A 22,203-nucleotide genomic window follows, 5' to 3' on the forward strand; every position below is an offset into this window, starting at 1 on the left:
CTGACACTCTCTGCATTGAACACTTGCCTGAGACTTGTGGCCATTCATCAACTTGTCAGCAGCAGCAGGCATCCATCATCCGCTCTCTCTCTGTGTCTGTCTCCCTCTCTCGCACCATGAGGGGACCGAGGAGGTCCCTCCAGGCTGACACATTGCCACAGCTCTGGGGAGATTGCACAGGTATGTGTGAGGGATGAGGCCAATAAGTGTGTCTGTATTGTTTTCATTTCCTATGGCCACAGTTTGAGTATTTCGTCCATATCTTAACAGGAAATGTATGAAAATAGGAAAATGCAATGAATGGCTCATTGCAGAGGACTAGCGCCCGGGCAGACTTTGGGAACACATTCATTTTTCATGTTATTTTTATTTCTGTGTTTTTTCTCAGCATCAGATGGTTGGAGTACAGCTAATTTGTTACTGGCTTTAGTGGGAAACAAACTGGAATGAGAAATACAAATGGGGTTAATATGTGAATAATGAAACAGTATCTATCACAGTTAATGGGCTCATGAATATTTACAGAATTGGAGTTGGGGAGAAAATAGTGAATAGTATAGTAACTTTTTTACTGTCAACCAACATTGACTTTAAATGATAGTTCTTTGATAGCATTTTTGGTTCAAAGTACAGTTTCTCTCCATATATTATCACTGGGTAACATTTATTAATTAAAATAAGATTTATGTTGAACTTCATGTTTTAACCTTTCACTCTTTCCACCTTTTACCCTAAGATATTGCGTAAGTTACCCAAGTGCTACAGGATGTCCTAATGGTAATGTCAATGTCAATTTTTATTTATGTAGAATTTAAAACAAGTTGGTCGATCAAAGTGCTTTATAAAGTAAAAGGTATAACAAGAAAGCACGCAATATATCACATCACTAATGATAATAAAATAAAATTGATTGTGTCTTTAACAATGATTAAAGTGTGGGAGAGAACAGCACAAGTTATGCAGATAACTGTTTTTATTAAAATTAGAGACAAAATAACTTAATTAAACAATTGCAAGGAAACGATTACAAGGACTAAAAACTGGGTACTGGAAAATAAAGTAAAAGGTACATGTTTTTGAATTTTTGTAAGCAATTGATTTTGTACTAATATCTTGAGATTATAGAGACATAATTGCAGAAAGATTGGAAACAAACACAAAACATTAGTTGATCTGAAAATAAAAACTGAGATAAAAACAAGTTAAACAAAACATTCTGAAATAGAAAAATAGTATTTACAACACTATTGGATTAAATAGGTAAAATAGATCCTTTTAAATGAGTGAGCATACAAATGAATAAAGTAGAAACTGTCTCAGTGACAGAATTTTGTTATTATAATAAATAATAAAAGTAATTCTATTCTATATAATTAAATGCTAGATCAATTGGACACAAGTTTATTCAAACATTACTATAATTGTATTTGACATCAAACGCGGAACAGGGTGAAACGTTCCAGATGTTTTATACACATGCATTCAGAGGAGCGTCCTTACCCACAATGCAAAGCGAAGCAGCCACGTACGGATCTACAGATCCGCCCCTGCTGCTTGTCGTTAGCTTCCTGTGCTAACTGTTCACTCACAGAGCAGCACGCCACTGGTTTCTACACGATGCTACACTCGTTTACCAGGTATTAAACACTCAAACCAATCATCTCACTATGCTTAACACGCCTCTCTTCTTCAGTCGGACTCGTAGCGTTACTCGGAGATGCGGTTAGCCCCCTGGCCTGCTAACGTTAAGACGAATTAGCTAATTGGTTAGATGCTAACGGTGGCTAGTTTTCTCTAATAGAGCTAGTTATCGGGTTGTTCCTGTTATTTAAACTGTGACGTAATATCACAGAGAAGCGTGATTATGATACGAAGCTCGTGGCTAATGCACAAAACATGCTGTGTGGAAATACAGCTAAGTCTTCTCGCTCGTTAGCTGCTAACCTAGCTAACAAACTGTGGTCGTAACGTTTCATCACTAAACCAGCTGATAACAGTTAAGTTGTTTGTTTTGAAGCTATGACATGTTTTTCCCAAAAGTTCAGTGAAAACACATCGCGACGTCATTTATCACCCCCCCCCCCTTTTCAGTGTGGAGCTGTCCATGGTCCTGATTTAAAGGGATAGTTGACCAAAAAAAGTATAAGATTAAGATACATTTATTAGTCCCAAACACATGCACAGACATGCAAAGGCACACTCATGCAGGTAGGGAAATTTAGCTTCTGCTTTTGACCCATCTGGTGCAGGACACACAGAGCAGTGAGCGACCATGTACGGCGCTCGGGGAGCAGATGTTGGGGGAGTAAGGTGCCTTGCTCAGGGGCACTAGACAGGGTAGGGAGACTCTTGGATTTTTGGACAGATCAAAAATATACACTCATGTACTCCCCACTATGCCAATGGGGGGGCAGGTGAAGTGTTTGAGTCCACAAAACACTTCTGGAGTTTCAGGGGTAAACAGTGTTTAAGTCAAGTCCAATACAATTGAAGTACATGGTGACTCTTTCTTCAAACGTAATACAACAACAGACAAATAAACACAACATGACTCCATAGTGGTTCTGTAGCCATTTATACCGTATTTTATCCTACATGTCCTCTGTAATCCTCTGGAGCAGCGTTTGCACGTGGAACACATAAGACATTTACACTAAAAACATGGTAGCATGAAGAATTGATCACTAGTAATTCAATTGTATTGTATTTGGCTGCAGCACTGTCTACCCCTGAGACCTAAAGTGTTTGTTGATCTCAAACACTTCACCCACCCCTTCACCGGCATAGTGGGGAGTAGATAATGAGTGGTTTTTCTTTTTTTGGGTGAACTCTCCCTTTAAGCCATCACACAGTCACTCAGCGAATGTTCAATTCTTCAATTATTGCTGCTCCTTCATTTAAACAAGAGCTGTAAAACCCGCACATGTATAAGTCCCTTAATACTAGGACAGAATTGTATGAAAGATATTTGTCCTTAAACGCAATGTTATAAAGTTGGGTTTAAAGATGATGTCTTAGTTTGGGGACACAAGTCATTGAATCACTTGAAGGAGCCTAAATGTTTTTCTCAAATTTTGGAATCATCGCAACTGTACAGCTGTGGCCAAAAGTTTTGAGAATGACACAAGTATTGGTTTTCAGAAAGTGTGTTGCTTCAGTGTTTTTCGGACCCACCCGTTTTTTTTTTTTCATGTCGGTATCCACATTATGTCTGCAGGGGTACGGGACTGTAGTCTGCACTTGTAACTGTGGTTTTAAGTCCGGGTACATCAACGGGTGCGTTTGTAAATTAGCTCTGAGAGCGCCAGAGCGTCCATGTGACTGCCTCTTGTCCAATCGTGCACGCGTGATGCGATCTACCCACACTACCTTTGCGATCGACCGGTAGATCGCAATTGACATATTGGGCCCCCCTGCTTTAGACTTTAGACTTATATATCTTAAAATAGAGTTTTGAATGATATTTTTTTTGCTCAGCATTTATTTTGTGTTTTTTTTTTCTAAATTCCAAAAATTCCCAAGCTTAATATTCCCATGGACAGAGTTGGAAAGTTTTCTGGAAATTTACCAGAAATTGCCCGCCCCTTTGCAACCATAAGTACAACACATGAAACATAAACCATAAATTAAAAGTGGTGATAAGGGTCAGTGTAATTTGCTTTGAGTGCCAGGTGTGTGATAGGTCTGTCCTTCATGTCTGAGATTTTGTTTTTTTATTGGATTTTGTGAGCATGTTGTAAATTTGTAGCAAATTGTGCAGGATGAGTTGAGCAGTGGTTTTGCAAGAGTTTCCTAATTTCATGGCGGGACCCACCCATGTCGTGTGTGAGAGCCATCAGGAATGAGAGTATAACAAACACAGAACTATGTATTGCAACTTTTGTTGCTCAGATGTTCAAACTTTTGAATACTCCATGTGTGCTGGTAAGACAATTAACTGTATGCTGGCTCCAGTCTTTTCTAGTAAGCAATGAGGGAGGGGTAAAAGTTATATTTTTCAGCATAACAATAATTTACATTATCAATACAGCAAGATTATTAGAACCTGAGTGGAGTTTGTTCAAGTTGTAAAACTAAACATTAGAATTGCGTTATATCTGATAGTTTGGAAGGCAAAACAGGGATTTGCTTGACTGATGTAGGAAGGTGACTTGTGTTAACAAGTAAAGATGTTCTGCATTTTCAACCAGTTCTTTTACCCAGATAAATCTACAAATGTATTTTCTGGAAAACCTCTAGTTCTTTGCCGCTCCAAATCAGCAGTTGCGATCAGTGTGAGGGGGATCTCCTCCCAGACCTGGATCAGGGCATCCTGCACTGTGGTGGTACTTTGCAGAGTCGGATTCACGATACATGATGTCCCATAAGTGCTCAATTGGACAACACACTATGGCCACATGAAGCCAGACATTGTCCTGCACCTGGATCAGGACAGCTAACGACAAAACAGAAATAAACAGCAGGGTGGATGATTAACTGAGGCCAAAGGCCTTAGTGAACAGGTGGTGCTTGAGACGTTTTTTGCAGCTGTCCAGAGGTGTAGCAAAAGTTTGCACTTTGGTGTTGGAGATGAAGGCTGAGATCGAGGACCGCAGCCTTCTGAGCGGATTGTAGGGGTGGAGGAGGTCAGTTTCAATATTGTAGTGCTAGGGCGTGGAAGGGATTTATAGGTGAGAAGGAGGAGTTTGTATTTATCCAGACCTTTATCTGGAGTCAGTGGAGGGGAATGAGGGTCAGGGTGATGTGCTGCCAGGGCTTAGTGCCAGGGCTTTAACAAAGTTAAAGACAATTCTAGCAACTCTCAACATACAAGAAGAAACTTCAAGCTTTCCTCTCCATGTTATGTATGTTTGCAGGTCTTCAGGGAGATCACCAAAGCTGTAAGATGTCAATGGTAGTGTTTGCCTCTGTGGTTCGGGTTGGGGACGGCCTGCCACTCTCTGCATCAACCGACTATGAGCAGGATAAAGAGCTTCAGGAAACCAAGCGGCATCTCAAAGGTCTCTCCAAAAAACTCAGCCAGTTTCCGGACCGCTGCACCCTTAAGACTGGAACGTACAATGTCAAGTAGGTATTACTGAATGTTAATTTAATGTCCTCATGGTTGGCCATTATGAGACCCTTTACATTAGACCCATTGTTTAAAACATGATCTCCAGAATATGCAACATTTGTTTGTATTTGACTTTAGACTTTATTTGCTTTATGTATTTCAAATTCAAGTTATAAAATAGAGATTTAAATAATTTTTCTACTTCTTCATCCTAAGTGCCCCATTGGATGATTAAACATTCTACTTCTAACTCTCAACCTGCTCTCCCCCTCATGTGATATTTATGTAAAATGCTTTTTAATTCCAGTGATTTGACAGGTTTTCATTCGAAGTGTCAGACTTTTTCTAAAAGGGCAGTGCTCATCGCAATGCTTTGAATCGCTCAGAATCAGTTTGTAAAGGGCTAATTAGTCTTATTTAAACCGAGGACATGACCTCAAAATAAACTTAACAAATGATCCCCATCAGTGAGCCATAACGCATACCTTTCAAAAACCACAGCCTCTGATGATCAGAGTCTCTTTAATGAGTAAGAGCCTGGAGCATCTGAAGAAGAGGAGGTCAATAAACGTTGAAGGTCAGAATGAGGCAGGTTAATTTGTACTGTGATATCCGAGGCCCTTTAAAGCCTGTTGTTAAGTCTGTTATGGTTCTAAGCATAATGGCAAACTGGGTAGAAGAAGTAATTAAACAGACATTAAACTGAGTCATTTTTAATTTGATTAACCTAAAACAAACGAAAATCATTGATTTAAAAATCACAGGATGTGAACCGTGACTTCATATCATTTCACAGGTCTTGTGACGGTGATCTTGACTTACTTTGGCTTTTTTTAAATTTGGACCCCCCATATTTTTCCAAATTAATCCCAGTTGGACCATATGATCTTTTGTGTGTAGTTTTTCTCTGTCATCTGCAATGTATTTAGCTTGATGTCCAAATTAAGGTGTCCCATAATTTCTGTGAGGAAAACAGTGCAGTGTATGAAAAGTAATGATGTTCTTGTTTCAGCTTCATAAGCTCACTGGGTGTTGGATACCTGATGGTGTGCACGGCAAACTACCCCAACGTGCTGGCCTTCTGCTTCCTGGACGAGCTACAGAAAGAGTTTATAGTAACTTATGACACCAAACGCACCAGCAGCGTTGTGCGGCCCTACTCCTTTATTGAATTTGGTAAGCTTTGTTTTCTATTATCTTTGCAATTTTTGGTTAGAATGTCCATCGCTAAATCTCAACGGCCACATGTTTGTCCAATCAAAAATCTAAAAATAATTAAATAAAAAGGGAATAGCCATAAATCCTTAATTTTAAACCTATAAGCAGAGAATGACACACAATATAAAAAAATTAAGTTAGACGACAATTCTCCACTTCCTTCCGTTGTACAAAAATGGGGCCAAAATATCCCGAGAACAGATGCTTTCATCTTACGATGGTGACATCGTTTGGAGCCAGAGTTTTCATTTTTATTTTCAATAAAAATGAAAACTTGTCAAATGAATTCTCAAACATTGTTTGGATCCATCTTTATATACAGTCTATGAAAATGATTATTGTTTCAGATTAAACAACCATTTCAGTTTTCATCCAGATTATCATTGGCTGAAATCGTTCTTTAACCTTGACCGAATATCCTCCTCTTTAATACAAACAATGTGTTTATCCCCCTTGTTGTTCGCTCCCGGTGATACTAAAACACCTTGTTGTGCACTGTGATCTGTCAGACACCTTCATCCAGAAGACAAAGCAGCGCTACAACAGCCCTCGTTCTCTGTCCACCAAGATCAACCTGTCTGACATGCAGACAGAGATCAGGCTGCGACCGCCCTACCAGCTCTCCCCTGAGGACCTGCGAGCTATCAATGGATTCTCTGTACACGCACCTACAAAGTACAAGGGCATAGGTAGGACATGAGCTGCTTCCGCTGAAAACATACACACTCCCATGCAAGTAGGGCTGCTCGATTATGGAAAAAATCATAATCACGATTATTTTGGACAATATCAAAATCACGATTATTCAAACAATTATTAATATATGCCCTTTTTCTGAAGTCTATGCTTTATTTTTTTTAATCACTTCCGGTTCCGGTAAACACAGATGAAGGCTGCGTGTCTTATTCCTCCGTGAAACCAGGATATCGGTGCCCGGTTATTCAAACCCTTAATGATGGAAACCCTAACACTCTATGACCGAGTGACCGGTGCGGCGCAATGTGGGTCTGGTCTGACCGGTCAGAACAGCCAGGCGGGAGCGCGCTTGAGAATAGCGGTGCGCGGCACGGCCGCCACATGGTGTGCTGCCGCCCTCCGTGCTTTTCCACTCGTGCTGTTTTTTTCACCGCCGGTCACCACACACACAACTCGCCTCCTTCACTTTACTGCTGCTTGAGACTGAGAGCCAGTCAGCTGGGCCGCTGAATGCTTAGGGGGAAGGACTGAATTGCGCATGCGCGTCTCTTTCGAAAAAAATGCCAGATAATCGTTTCAACTCGATTATAGTAGTTTGGAGATCGTTTGACTTAATAATCGTAATCATGATTAAATTTCGATTAATCAAGCAGCCCTACATGCATGTATTCAATTATAAAAGAGAGCTATTATATTAGCATGCCTGCTTAGATTCCCTTCTGGAGATGAACAGAGGGATATCTCATGTAATCATGAAATCCTTATGTAGTACTGTGAATACTGGTACCACTGGTCTTGTAACATGCAAGAAGGTCACCAGTTATTTCCTCAGAATACTGCATGCCTCTATGCAGCAGTCAAATACTGGATGCATTGTCTTTATTCTCATTGTACATTGTGAGAGAGGATTGTTCACTTTATAAACTGCAAACAGTGGTTCTTACAGCAGGAAACCTTTGGAAGCATGGTCACATAAAATCTCTGTTAATATCAGTTTAAAAAAGAGATTTTCAGTAAAAATCTGCATCTAAAAACCTGGAATATTCTATATTTGTAGTAGTCAGATATCACGTGGTTCAGTCAAACTGTCCCACTGTTTCTCTGCTGCTCAGATCCACTTCCCCTCCTGTACCTGCCGTCACACCTCAGCTGCCCCGAGCTAAGTGATGCCACCTCAGGTCACTTAGAGCTGTTGTGTTTCGCCTGACATCCTCTTCACTGCAGCTCTACTTTATCCTCCAGGATTTTGTCCTGGAGGATGAAGTATGCTAATATGATGATATTTATGGATCCGTGCCTTTACTGCCTAAATGTCAAAAGATTTCAAAACAATGTTTGTTTAGATTATTTCTATTCAAGGATTTATCTTTTTATCCAGCACGTTTTTATATATATATATATATATATGTCTTTTCTAAATGTTGTCTTCCAGCTCCCACACAGATGTTGGAGCCTGTGACTCTCCAAGGCATTGTGTCCTGTGTACTAAGTGTCCTCTGTGGAGGCTTGAACCTGCTTCGAGGAGTCCATGCTATAGAGAGCATTTTACAGGTGAGGATATAAAGACAAATCTAGGTTTCATATGCACTGAGTCTATTTTCATAGTTGGGTCTGACAGTCATAAGGGTCATAACCGTTGACTGCATGCAAAGATGGACGGACATGACCGTTTCCCAAACCGCACCTTTTAAGATGGTCTCACTAGTTCTTCTTAGGTAGTTCTTATCACACTAATGTACTGAATACTCAGGTGCATAAGAGTATCAGTTCGCTGTATCCTGTCCATTCCATTTGAATCTGTATATTGCATAGTCTTTTAAAATAAATGAGAAAAAGGCATTGAAAACTAAACTTTTCTCTGTTTCTTTTCATCCTGTCTGCAGAATAACGATGAAGACTTTAATTATGTGATTGCCTTCTTCCTCGGCACAGCAGCCTGTCTGTATCAGGTAAGTGATAGTCTGCCGTAAGAGCAGCTCATCATTGGCTGACTGGCTGACTAATTGCCCCGCACTTTACAGCTCAGCAGCTTGTCAGCTAGACTAACATTAGTGAAAGCTCTCTGCCTTTCACTGCCGTGCACTACCTTCTCTGAAACATTTTTATCAGCAACTTTTGTGCAGCTCTCGATGCTTTATTCTTATTTATGAAATTTCTTATCTGGAGTCAAGATCTACTGAAAATTGTAAAATTTATGGAGGAACAAGGTAATTAGGGAATTAAGCTCTCAAGCCAAATTGGAAATAGTCAGGAAAATTGGTTTAACCCCTTAATGCCTGAATTCATTTCCAATTGTATGAACAAATTATAATTTGTGTTTTTGGCTGTCATACCGATGCTAGATTAATTGGAGATTGGTAATTTCAATATAGCATATACATTAGATATAGAATTAAGGTATGAGGCAAATTAGCGACATTAGGCAAAACCTTAATTTAACAAATTTTTCAGTCTCTCTAGATTGATGCTGCTTTTGCTTGAAATTGAATAACAACATATGTTTCTGTACAATCATTGCTGTTCCATCATCACAGTATTTCAAATTCAGCTTAATACCTAAAAATAACTTTGCTGCAAAGTCCCAAGGGGCTAGTATGTACTTTCCACTCCGACCACTAGATGGCGGCATAGTGCTTCCAATACCTTCCTTGGTATGTGTAGTATTTGCACCATCAGGCACATCGTCACCTCGACGGCATTCAGACCGGAATGGGTTTTGAGGCAAATTCGCGACATTCGTCGGCAAGGGGTTAATTTCTGTCACATGTTCATAACGTCATCCATACACAAACTATTATTCTGGAGATTTATCTGCTGTAGGTCACTCGTGTTCGTTTTCTGGCGATTATTTTCTGGGGACTGGCTGGAGGAGTTCCAGAAAATGTCCTGAGTAACTGACTTGGACATGAATTAAAGCAGCTTTATTTTCCAATTAAGCATGATGACAACTTGCAACTGGTCAGTGTGTAGCATTCAAATTCTTCTCCTTTCCCCCTTCAGTGCTACCTGTTTGCCTACTTCTCTGTGTGGAGGAACAGTAAGTCCTTCCTGGCATTGGCACTCATCTGTCTGTCCAACATGTATCTGTATGAACTGAGGAACATGTGGCAGATCCTCTTCCATGTGGCCGTGGGCGCCTTCATGACCCTGCAGATAAAAGTGAGACAACCGCTGGGCAAAGCACCGGACTATAACGTCTGAGTGAAACTCTAAACACAGAGGCAAATGGACCAACTGTCTCATGAAAGCCTTGGAAATACAGCTGAGGCAGCACCGACCAGTTCAAGGCCAAAGTGGAGACCAAGTAAGAGGGAATCTGGCAGAACCACAGTCGTCTTGTTCTCACTCAATCCCAGAACCAGTGGACAAATCTGAGTGAGACACTCTGCTGCAGCCTTGAAGCATCTGAGGAATTTATTCGATTGATTTGAGAAGCTGTCTGTTCCACACCAATGTCTGTTTACGACATTTACTGATACTTCCTTTCTTTGCAGCTATAGTTTATTCCTGTATGCAGGATGCTCCGTTTGGCCATCTGTGCTCTCACTGCAGCCACAAAATTACCTATTGGAAACGACCTGTCATGTTTAAAACCTTCTTCAAATCAAATAGCCGTAGACAAATCTTTCGTCATGTTAAAGCTCCCTTTACATTTAAGATATTAAGTGTCACTATTCAAAATAATAACGCTGAAGTGGGAGCTCGGAAGAATTTACAATTTATAAAATATCTGACCAAATTATATGTTCCCTTGTCTGAAACTTCATACACAACTTATACAAGTGTGACACATGAAACAACATATTTCTGTATTTAATATTCGTTGATTTCAGAGTTGATTCAGTTTGTCCTGTTTTCAACAACATTCAGCTTGCATTTAATTTCCTGTTATATACTTTTATTTGCACATCTACGCTTGATTACCTGGCCTGGTGCAGGGCTCAGGATTAAGTCTTGGCTTGAAACTATGCAACGCTGCCTCACATATCACTTCAATGTTTGTGCATTCTGTATTTAGGAGCCAAATATCTTACTTTGAAGAGAAAATATTCATTTTGTAGATGGTTCATTTAGCTATTTATTTCCTGATGGATTCATTGGCACATGCTCAGTGAAGATTTATCCAGATATTTTATCAGTTTTATTTGTTGTCTTATGTTTCGCTTCTTTTAAAAATGTGAATCTTGTCACAAAGCTTTCCTGGCTCCAGTCGACACAAACAGCCTGTTAGCATTCATTCCCCACTTCCTCGCCCACACAGCCGCGAGCATGTGCCTGTGTCAAGTGACTTTGTTAATAAACAAGTCTGTGTTGGCAGCAGTAAAGGAACCTGCTGTGTTGTTGAGGCCAGAGGCAGCTCGGATCATCTGAGCAGCCCTTGGCGTGTTTCTCCCCCCGACGATCCCCTCTCTTCAGACACGGCTGCATCTGCCACTTAGGAAGACAAAAACTCAGCCTCCCACTCTACCTGTGTGATGGATATGAGCACAAAATTCCAATTTAGCGTCATTACAATCAGGAGATGCCACATTCGTCGTGATTAAGCTGCGTGAGGTTTTCTTCTAAAACGACGGGAAGATTTCCCGGCTTCCTGCAGCGTCCCAACAAATAATAGTAAACAAATGGAGAAGGGTAGAGGCTTGAGTCATGCCTTTATTGTTCATTGTTCATGAGAAGCACAACTGTTATGCCAATATTGTCATAATGTTCTTTCTGTTTTCTTTACTGATCAAAGTTAAAAGTGAAGAGAAAAGAAGCAAACACACGCAACTAGCCTCAGTGTCCATCTGGCAGCTGCACTCCACATCTGTCTGGGGAGCGCTGCTTCACTTCAGCCTCGTATGATTCATCACTGTGTTCAGAGAATGTTCCCTCGCTTTCCAGCAGACGCACCACACCTACATGACCTAATAGTTCCTTACACAATATGGCTCGGATTTGATTGGATCTGGATTGTGCTTCACTGGCTCCAGTTGTTTATGTTCTTTTTCCACAGCAGTTACAGAAGATGTGTGTTGTGTAAAATCTGAAAAAATGTACTTCAATGGTTTTAAACTGTTTTACACATATATGGTAAAAGGATGCGACCTCTTTCCACTTCCTAAGAACGTGGGAGAGAACTGCAAAACAATATTTGTATGCGATTTCCACCCCCCCACATTTTTATTCATTTTAATGTTATAAGTTCACAGAATAATACAATACTTTATTGTATATGCAGGGTTCAATTCAGGAAACGCAGAAGTGGAAAAGAATGGCTCTAATTTGAAAATGTGTTTGAACACTGGATTTAAAGCATATCTGAGACTGAAAGCGCTTTCATGTTGTCCCTTCTTTCACGTCACAAATGAAGACGCATCGACTGGAACCAGGAGTCTTTTCTGTGCAGTTACCTGATCGCCACATGTTTGTGTGGGTTTCCTGCAGCTTCCTCCCACACCCTAAAGACATGCAGATTGGGTTTAAGTTAATTGGAGACTCTAAATCATCTATAGGTGTTAATGTGACATTGAAAAGTTTCTCTTTGTACTTTGTCGCTGGGATGTACGGCGACCCTGCCTCTCACCTCATGTCAGCCCTGCAACATTAATAATACAAGACAAGCAGTATAATGGAATGATCAGAAATGTATTGATTTATCAGGATGTGACCTGGTCCTGTTGATTTCAGCTCAAATGCACTAACTCTTGTTTTAGATTAAATTTTTTCAGTGCAGCTCTGGAACAATAAAATAACACGATTGACATTCAAAAAAATATAGAATGTGTTTAGTTTTTCCTGCAGCAACAGATTGTGTCATGAATCGGAGGCGTTTGAATCTCTTAATTTTTTGGTAGCAATTAGTTTCTAATTTTATTTAAACCAGCAGTGGCACAAGAGTTATTATGATAATGATGAATGTAGTTGATGTTATTTGTGCAGTTTTCCTCCAGATGTAGATTAATGAAGTTGCGATGTATTTTCTACAGGAGCAGGAAGTGTGTGGGCTTTAATGTCAGGCGGCGTAAATTGTAGACTTCTCCGTGGACAATTTGAACTCAATTGAATGTCAGAGGCGATAATGTTTTTGTGGCACAGCTCGCAGTCAGGGACTCTCGCGGGTTGGCTGTTCAAAAAGGTCAGAATCATTAGGAGGCTCTGAGGAGGAGGTTTCAAAGTGGTTAACATCTGCTGCACAGCTCAAAACTGCACGTTTGCTTACATTCAAATGAAGAAAATTTGATTTCAATTACAGGCCAGTGCTGCTTCTTATCTAGAGTTATTCAATTAACTTAACCAAGACCCTCATTCGTTCTCACTCGATTTAATATGACTGGTATATAAATACAGATATTGAGTTTGTAATGGATGAGACGCCACTCAGGGTACTAATCTGCAGATGATCACTGCTTCCTTCCCTTCCGTCATTTCTAAACAGAAGAAAACAAAGGAGCTTGTGTAGAAACCAAATGCTGTAGTGCTGCTGCCATCTGTTGGTGGACTGCATGAACAATTGAGCACATTGGTAATCCTGGAACTTAATCCTGGATTTAAGCTGGAAGCACATTGTCTAAAATATAATTCTATGTTGCAGCCTTAAAATATTTCTGGACACAAAAGACACAAGTCTAAACCTTAGTGTGTCCATTTACTTTTGGCTAGAATGTGCAAGTCTGAGGTGCTATAATGGAAGAAAACTCTTGTAAGTCTGAGTTTACTGAGTGCAACAGCTTATACATTCGTCACGTTTTACTAAATAACAGTACAAATGAATACATGGAAATTCACTAAAGTATAAGCACCGAATTAAACTCTTTACTTGAGTTAATCCAAGTAAGTACTTGATTTTAAATAAACATCGAGCTGAATCTCGGAGGTGGTGTCTTCTGGAATCCATGGCAGATGTTTTTTCGGCAGGAGGCGGAGTCTGATGTTTCATGCTTGCTTTGATTGGATAAGCAATCAAGTACACCCCCCCCCCACACACACACACACACACACACTCTAATTATTACTCCTAAAACTATAAAAAAACAAAATTCGGGCAGGCAATGGATTGCTGTTAAAAATGCTATGGAGAATACAGTACAGCTATTTGCAGATATATGTTGTGGAGTAAAAGTAAAAAGTACCTGAAAATAAATCGTCATAAATGTGAAGAAATGTACTAAGGAACAGCTACAAAGTAAATGTGCTTTGTTCCACCTCATCACTGACTGAATGTTACTGTTTGAGTGTCCGTATACTTTTGGCCATACTGTGTAATGGATTAGATAAAACCTGAGTTTCCTGCTGCAGCTTTCAACAGAGGCAACATCCAGTCATCTCAATCCGTTAAGTGACACCACAGAAAAGAGTCGACATATACCTGTGAAGAATCTCAGCAGTTTATTGAAACTGTAAAAAAAAAAAAAAGAGCATAGTGTTTGGCATGACAACAAAAACAACCCACGCTCTCGTCTGTCCTGCTGTTCTCGGCACAGACACTGCGTCACCGTGTCACAGTCACCATGAGGCTCCTCGGCTGCACAGAAGATAAAGACGAGCTGCAGCCTCCACCTCACGTCTGGGCCTCCTCTATGAGCCCCTGTGTTTTCTAATGGCACGTTCCTGCACAATTGACAGTAGAAAAAACAACGAACAGGGCTCACAGAACAAGCACCGCATTCAATGAGTGTGACGGGATCACGCTGAAGGTTGAACGAGTGGTGGGAGATGATGGGCAGCAGCAGTGCTGTACAGTAACCAAACAGAAACCAGCGGTGCAGACGTTCTGTTGTTCAGGCTCAAAGCAAAGTGAAGAGTTCCTCTCGTTATTTTCAAACAGGTAACTGGTGCTGATGCACTTTTTTTTTAAACTGTCAACAAACCCCAAGAAAAGACCAAAATCAAGAATGAATGGGTCCCTGTGTAAAACCTGGATTTATCTTAGTCCTCTGCTGCTAAGAACGTGTGTGTGTCACATTGAACAAGGAAGCTGTTGTTTCTTTAATTAAAATAAGTTGATACAGATCTATTGTCATGGTGATAATTTAATCATGCAATTTTAAACTCAGTGAACTAATAAATCTGACCTAAAAAGATAAATTAATTCAATTTTGGGATAAAATTACAGAATATTTTGTTTAATTCTTTTATTGTTTTTGCCATTCCGTTGATTGACATGTCTGCTTAACATTTTCCATCCAAACATACACATCAGCGCCACCTAAAATTCAAGTCCAACCCAGCGGAGGCTCCGATTGGCCAAACATCTGCCAACATGTTGCATCTGGCCAATCAAAATGCACCTGCTGTCTAACGGTCTTACCATCCTTAATTATAATTTTTACTTGCTGATGAGTTTCTATCAACATAACCAATCAAAGCCAATTCATTCATTGTTATTTGTTTCTAAAAACATAAGTTTGATCAGGTTATTAATATATCCTATATAAAATAAATTAAAAAAACATTCATTCCTGTGGCAGTCAAGCCTCCATATATTGGCTTTGATTGTAAGTCAATCCTACATGCAACATCCTGGAAGAAATTTTAATTATGAAGAGCAACTAATGTGTTATTAACACAAAGAGTCCCAATAAATGTTCTATTAATTCCTGTTTGAATGATGCTCAACATAACTAGTCTGTTTAAGACTTCACAAATGAACAGGGATAGAGAAAAGGTCGGGGAGTCAAAAAGTAACATTTGAAGGTGATTTTGTTTTTTTCGTCGGAAATGTTGACAATGAAAAAATACATATTGGAATAATGAAGGCCTGATCCTTATGCTTCCACGTTAAATTGCTCATTTCCTCGATCTGCAAACTCAGCCGAGACAAACAGAACCAGTGTTTTGTGGTGAAATGGCTGACAATCGCAAAAAATCCATGACAGGCCCATGTTCAAGACAGTTTGTTTGTAACCATGAGTGACGTAATACTGAAGAAAACTGCTCTGATAAGAAAAACAAAACAAACACGACAGTAGATAAAAAGGGCACATTTCCAAACGGGCTCGTCTTTCCCTGTCCACAGGATTAGCATCGTCAGCGTCATTAGTATAGAGTTCATTTTAAAAGGCCTCATTGGAGATCATTGGACATTCATTGGGTCGTACCATCTGATTGAGCGAGCAAGAAGAGGGGCTGGGGGATGTGGAGCGGTACGGGAAGGGGGTGGACGGCTGAACGCACCGGAGCGCAAAATGGCTTTTTGAGCACCGAGGTCGATGCACTCCTCGTCCTCTCGTCATTCAAAGTGCGCCCTCACTCGGTTTGACACTTCCTTCCTTGCTGTGAGATTTAAACGCACCGGTGAAGGGAAATCATCCGAAACGTCGTCTAATCAGCGAACGGTCGACTTCCTGCAGGTAAAAATAGAAAACACGCTCGATTCGGGTAAAAGAGCGAGAAAAGAAGAAATCTAAAAGGGCGTCTAGGTGTGTCGCTCTGCTGAAGTTATCGCTTCATCAGCTGTGGCTCCACGTTAAGACCAGGCAACACAAGTGAGGATTTCCTAAATCCCAACGCAGGCATGGTTCGAGTATGTACATCTGAATACACGTTGGTGTTTTATAGATAGCTCTCTAATATATTAATGTACAAAATATAGAATCTTAAAATATCTGATAGGGGTTTGGTGTTCTGAAGTCAAAATACAAAATGTCGAAGATTAGTAAAAGCTCTTCATTGACATCCTCTTAGTGTGTTCTCTATGTACGCTGATGATACTGTGGTGTGAGTTGGTGATTTCATACGTTTGACGGGAAGCGTTCCGTAAACACCGCTGAGTGTCGTCCAACTGTGTTTACAAAAAAACGTCCAATCGGCCTCTCAGGGACGTCCTCACACTTCACTGATGAGACACAGCTTAGTGCAACTCCTCCGCTTATCAATGAACTGCTGATATGATCAGAAAAGGACAGGTAGTGCTGCAGTGCTGGCTGAGTGTCCACACTTTGAGATATGTACCTGCGTCACGACAACATGTGTTTTACATACAGTACAGAGCATTGTATACATGACACATAAAACTGTGTGTTTTACGTGTACTTCAGCAGGAGAAAGGCAGAATGAAAGAGGAAGCGACATAGTTTGTGTCTTCCTGCAGGTTCGTCCAAACCCGTCGGGTAGATGAAAGCAAGTATAAGTTTCTCTGAGAACATATATTTCCTTCAGGGCCTTGCGAAGCTGGTGAAATCTATCCGTCCGTGTGCTCTGATTGGACATCTTTGGTGTCAACGTCAGAGTCGGGCTCGCCAGGCCTCTTCCGCTCAAGTCTCTCCTCCGCAGGCTGAGCTCTGGGGGTGAGGTTCGTCATCCTTGGTCCTCGTTGTGGCCCCAGAAGAAGAGGCTGTGAGAGGCTTCGGTTTGTCTCAGTAAGCTGTCAGAGGTCCATGAGAATGCTTGCCGCGACAGAGGCAGAGTTAAGGCTCTTAACCCCCACGTGTCTTGTTGGTGGTTCAGTGTAGTGTTAACTGCTGGGGGGTCCGCCGGTCAGGAAATAGGTCATCATCTCTCCTTTGCCCTTGACTGTGACCAACCCTCTGTACTCCAGTGTGTAGTTATAGGAGCTCAGTACCTGTTGCAGGTCTGCGGTCACCTGAGGGCAGGAAGAGGACGTGGGACAAGTTTATTTTCATAGTATTCTCCACGTTTTTATTATTTAGTATATGTTTAGCACCCAATCACTCCCACTTAGCATCGATTAGATTAATAATTCAAAAGATATCTAGGTTAAAATCAGGCTAAATTTATTTGAAAGGCTAGACACTTTTTCAGATAAGGAAAACAGATCATTTCAATTATTTACATTAGATTCCATTTGCATTTTGTTTGGCTTGCCAAAAAAACTTGTCCTATTTAAGACTTTCCCCAAAATACTGGTATCTGCATTGAATTTAATTTTACGTGTTTAACTGTGCAGAAAAGATGTGCAATCACATTCATACTAAAAGTTTATTGTCTTAATTTAGGTTCTATTATTTGATTGTGTTTTTATTCATAATTATTCATGATAAAATGGAGCCAGACTTATGGAATAGAGGCAGAAATGAAACACCACAATCATCAGCTTTTCTCAGGCTCTGTCATACAAATGAAAAGTTACTGAAAACATCATATTCTAAATGTTGTCATCTACATAAAAGATTCTAAAAGTGACGTCCAAGTATTGTCGCTGTCGTCGAGCAGCTGCTTTGTCACTTTTTCATTTTCATCGGATCATATTTGTTTGTACGTTAATTATTTTCCAGAAGATTCGTTGGAGCGTATTAATTCAAATTAAAACACGTCCATCTGTGTATAAAATGCGTTTGATCCATGAACAAATTATATTATACATATTATAATTAACACTTTTTTCAGCGTTATTCTACATCCAATGAGCAGACACTTTTGTATATTAAATCTAAACAAGTCTACACTCTTCTTATTTTGAGAATTATGGTTATGGTCCCACTGTGGTACCTGGATCTTCTCCGGTACTCCGGTGCTGTCCATGCGACTCGCCACGTTCACCGTGTTTCCCCAGATGTCGTACTGAGGCTTCCTGGCCCCGATCACCCCGGCAACTACAGGACCCATGTTCAGACCTGAGAGAGGAAACACGCAAAGTTCTTAATTACAAGCAGACCTACTGCACTTGGGACACGTGGAGACTTACTCTTACTAAACTACTGACATAACAGAAGGTAAACAATAGATTCTACTTGATTGGCAAAATTATATTTATTCCACCCCCACCCCCTGTTCTGTCTGCAGCTCACCTATTTTCATTTTGAAGTTGTTGAAGGAGTGCTCGTTGATGTACTTCATCTGGTCCATCATCCTCATGGCGTAGTCGGCCAGAGCGCGGATGTGCGTGCGCCCCACCTTGTCGTATGTAGAGTCGTTGAGGCCGGACGCCGCCATGTAGGTGGAGCCAATGGTCTTGATCTTCTCCAGCTGACGGAACTGATCCTCGCTGATGATCTAATGTGGACGGGAGAGACGGTTTAATCTCTGAAGGTTCAGGTCCTGAAACCTCCAGGTTGATCACCCGTCCGACGTCACGTCCTTCCATACAGACTGTGCTCACGTCTCACCTCATCGAAGTCGGCGATGATCTCGTTGAGCAGCCGCAGACACTCCACCCCCTCGCTGTTGGCCTCCAGCTCCACGTAGAACTCGGAGAAGTTGCTGATGGAGGCGAACATGACGGCGACACACTCACACGACTGGTAGTAGAGCTCGTCGTTGCGCCGCTCGCGCTGCAGGAAGTGGGCGGCCACGTCTTTGGGCAGGATGTTGTGGAGCAGGCGGCGGTTGTAGGCCTGCAGCTCCTCCATCTCCTCCTTCTCCTCTGTGGCCTAGTGAAGAGTTGGTGACCAGGGATAATAGAGTAAATGAAGAAGACATTCATTTACATTGATGTTTATTCTACCACCTCTTCAATTCCTTCCTTGTGACATTTCTGTCTTTTCTTTTGCTCCAAGCGTCACAGAGCTGTTAACATGGATGGAGACTACTTGTTATAATATTAACCATCAGTGACAGTGCTGAGAATAATTAAATAAAAAAAAATGTGCTTCCTTGGCAGCATCTTGTAGTGTGCACTTCTTTAAACTAAAACCACACACTCTTTCACCTTCAAAATACATTTCCCTGAAGTTCACTCCTTCACTGGATTTACAAATGAATTTGATAATAACCCCTACATGCTCAACCTGACCTTTACCCTGACCCTTAACCTCAAACCAGGTGGCAAGATGTCACCCATTTGTTTGTTTCAAAAGCTCGACTTCGGCATGTTGTCCAGCGCCATCAGATGAGAGCCTATTTAGAGGAGCAAGGGGTGGAGCCTGAAGACACTGCATGTCCACCTACACCTGCTGTGACCTGCAGCCATTGGGCGTTACTAGCTGTCAATCACACAGTACCCACACCCTCTAATTGACTTGAATGAACATCGACCATAGGCTCATAAATCTGATGTTTTAAATCAAGTGAGAAGTGTTTTTTTTTTTTTCATAGACAAATTAAAAATTTTTTATATACAGTCTAAACATGTTGTGATTCAGAGACAAGTCTCCTCATTGTGTCCCCATGTCACAGACACTAACCTGCAGCTTCCACAGGAAGTCCAGTCTGGCCGTGGACTCCACCTGCTGAGCATGGAGGTAGAGAGCGAGGACGAAGACGGTGATGACCACCGGGGTCATGATCTTCAGAGGAACCTTCATGTCCACCACACAGCTGGAGAGCAGCACACAAGCACATTTGGTTTGACCATGCTTATACTGAGCACTAATGTCATATAAAGCCATGTAGTAAAGTTCAACCAAGTGGGTGTAATGAAGGACTTTTGCCTCATTAGCATTAGCATGTGTTGCACAGTGATAAAGATGCTGTGGGCTTCATCTGAAGATTGAGCCGACTCTCTGGGTCTCTACGGAAACAGGAGCTGCCATCAGACTCACCTTGTTCCATTCATGTGCTCACTGTGATGGGAGGAAGAGAGAAGAGCCAATCAGGTGTTAGAGCATCTGCACACGGTCACAGATTAAATCCATTACAAGTGTAACAACACACACACACACACAGCTTTACTGAGGTTACTCACGCGGCGTTGATGGCATTGGCCATGACCAGCAGGTCCTGGTTGTCGAAGAGGCTCACTTTGGGCACCTCCATGATGAGGAGGTAGAGCAGCTCGATGAAGAGCATGAGGAAGAGTTTCCCGATGCTGCTGACCTGCAGGAAGACCGAGCAGGCGAGCAGACTGAGCAGCACGCAGCACGAGAAGTACTGAGGGAGGAAACAGGAGAATGTTAGTTTTAATGTATACATCACTCTGTAGATTAACTGTTTGTACCTGCAGTAATCTTCACTTAGTGTATGACTTATCGTGAAGGAAATATGTTTCTTCCTTGTTTCTTAGATTGTTTGATTGTTCGTCGGAAGGATAACACGAAAACTACAAAAGAGATTTTTCACAAAACTTGGTGGAAGGATGAGACGTGGGTCAAGGAATCTGTTTTTCTGCATTTGACCCAATTTCTCAGGTTTTATTTCATAGCTCTTTATGAAACCAAACCGTCATATTAAGAGGACTAATGTCTATCAGTGACAGTAGCTTGGCACAGCTTGATAGAATTGAAGGAGACTGTTGGGCCCTGGTAGAAGTGTGTGTTCTACTGAGTGACATTGTGGTTCTACTTGTTTGTTACCTCTGCCAGGGTTTTCACTGCTGTTTGTTTCTTAGCAGGTTTACTTAAAAACAACTTAAAAACAATGTAATGTAAAGCCTCAGCTTGTAAAACCTGCAGATGAATTTGATTTCTTACACATGCACGAGTATGTGCATGATGCCGCCAAATTGGTTGTAAACCAGAGAATTAACGGCACACATAAGTCCGAAATCACACCATGCAAACAACAAACACAAACACCCACACCCGCAGAGCAAACAGCTGTACCTCAGGAAAGCTGCAGATGAGGCTGTCGTCCACACAGGGGCTGTGTTGTGTGTCCAGGCTGTAGTTGAGGAGGCGGGCATGGCAGGCGTCCACGCTGCCCAGGCTGATGTTGAGTTCTGACGTTATGCAGCTCCGCAGGTCGTGGCTGCTGCAGGTGAACTGAAGAGGGTCAAAGGTCAGTAAGTGTGTGTGTGTGGGGGGGGGGGAATTCAGAGCTGTTCCTCAAAACTTCAAATACCTTACATGACAATAAAAATATGATTTTATATATTTAGTGTATGGTTTACAACTTGTGCTGACGAGAGCTTACAATATTGATGAAAGCAGACAGAAAGACGATGATGATGGTGAAGACGCCCACCAGCGTGCTGTTCAGTCTGGAGTGGACTATCTTCCTGGAGAGAGTCTGCAGAGCCACAGGGAACAGCTGGGGGAGGGAGAGAGGGGCGAGGGAGGAGGGGAAGATGAATGACGTTAACGAGTTCAATGCAGGAGCAGGGCCACGCCCCAACCGCACCAATCAGATGTGTTCATATACACAGTCAACCCATCACGCTCATCCATACATCCTCTTCCTTTATCCATCATCTTTCATCCCTTCATCCTCCTTCCTCCATCCTACCGACATCCCAGTATCGTCTCTTCCCTCATCCCCGCCTACATCCATTCATCCTCTCTTCCATCCTTCTTCATCCATACACACATCCCTTCTTCATCTTCTTTCCCCAGTCCAGCCTATGAGAGACACCACCTCAGCCCCAGTCCCTCAGCATCCATTGGTTTTTCCTCAACATCCATTACATCTGTTTCCATTGT

At 41.5% G+C, this 22,203-nt stretch overlaps 2 protein-coding genes across 2 annotated transcripts in view; one reads left to right on the forward strand and one right to left on the reverse strand.

The window, feature by feature from the left end:
* Positions 1-1,508: 1,508 nt before the first annotated feature.
* sec22a (SEC22 homolog A, vesicle trafficking protein) lies at positions 1,509-12,280 on the forward strand. The gene is made up of 7 exons (XM_062402601.1): positions 1,509-1,637; positions 4,857-5,067; positions 6,066-6,229; positions 6,781-6,960; positions 8,400-8,518; positions 8,851-8,916; positions 9,968-12,280. Exons 2-7 carry the CDS (start codon positions 4,886-4,888, stop codon positions 10,166-10,168), a joined length of 912 nt encoding a protein of 303 aa, XP_062258585.1. The 5' UTR covers positions 1,509-1,637; positions 4,857-4,885; the 3' UTR covers positions 10,169-12,280.
* A 2,036-nt stretch (positions 12,281-14,316) lies between these two features.
* Positions 14,317-22,203, reverse strand: part of adcy5 (adenylate cyclase 5) — a 69,166-nt gene continuing 61,279 nt past the window's right edge. The window contains exons 13-21 of the mRNA XM_062403218.1: positions 21,698-21,814; positions 21,388-21,546; positions 20,532-20,716; positions 20,389-20,409; positions 20,032-20,164; positions 19,015-19,278; positions 18,697-18,901; positions 18,398-18,522; positions 14,317-17,531 (exon numbers count right to left, since the gene is read on the reverse strand). Coding sequence (XP_062259202.1) covers positions 17,403-17,531; positions 18,398-18,522; positions 18,697-18,901; positions 19,015-19,278; positions 20,032-20,164; positions 20,389-20,409; positions 20,532-20,716; positions 21,388-21,546; positions 21,698-21,814 — 1,338 coding nt within the window. The 3' untranslated portion in view covers positions 14,317-17,402. The remainder of the gene's footprint in view (positions 17,532-18,397; positions 18,523-18,696; positions 18,902-19,014; positions 19,279-20,031; positions 20,165-20,388; positions 20,410-20,531; positions 20,717-21,387; positions 21,547-21,697; positions 21,815-22,203) is intronic.

The sequence above is a fragment of the Platichthys flesus genome, chromosome 13 (assembly GCF_949316205.1).
Source record: "Platichthys flesus chromosome 13, fPlaFle2.1, whole genome shotgun sequence".
NCBI lineage: Eukaryota > Metazoa > Chordata > Actinopteri > Pleuronectiformes > Pleuronectidae > Platichthys > Platichthys flesus.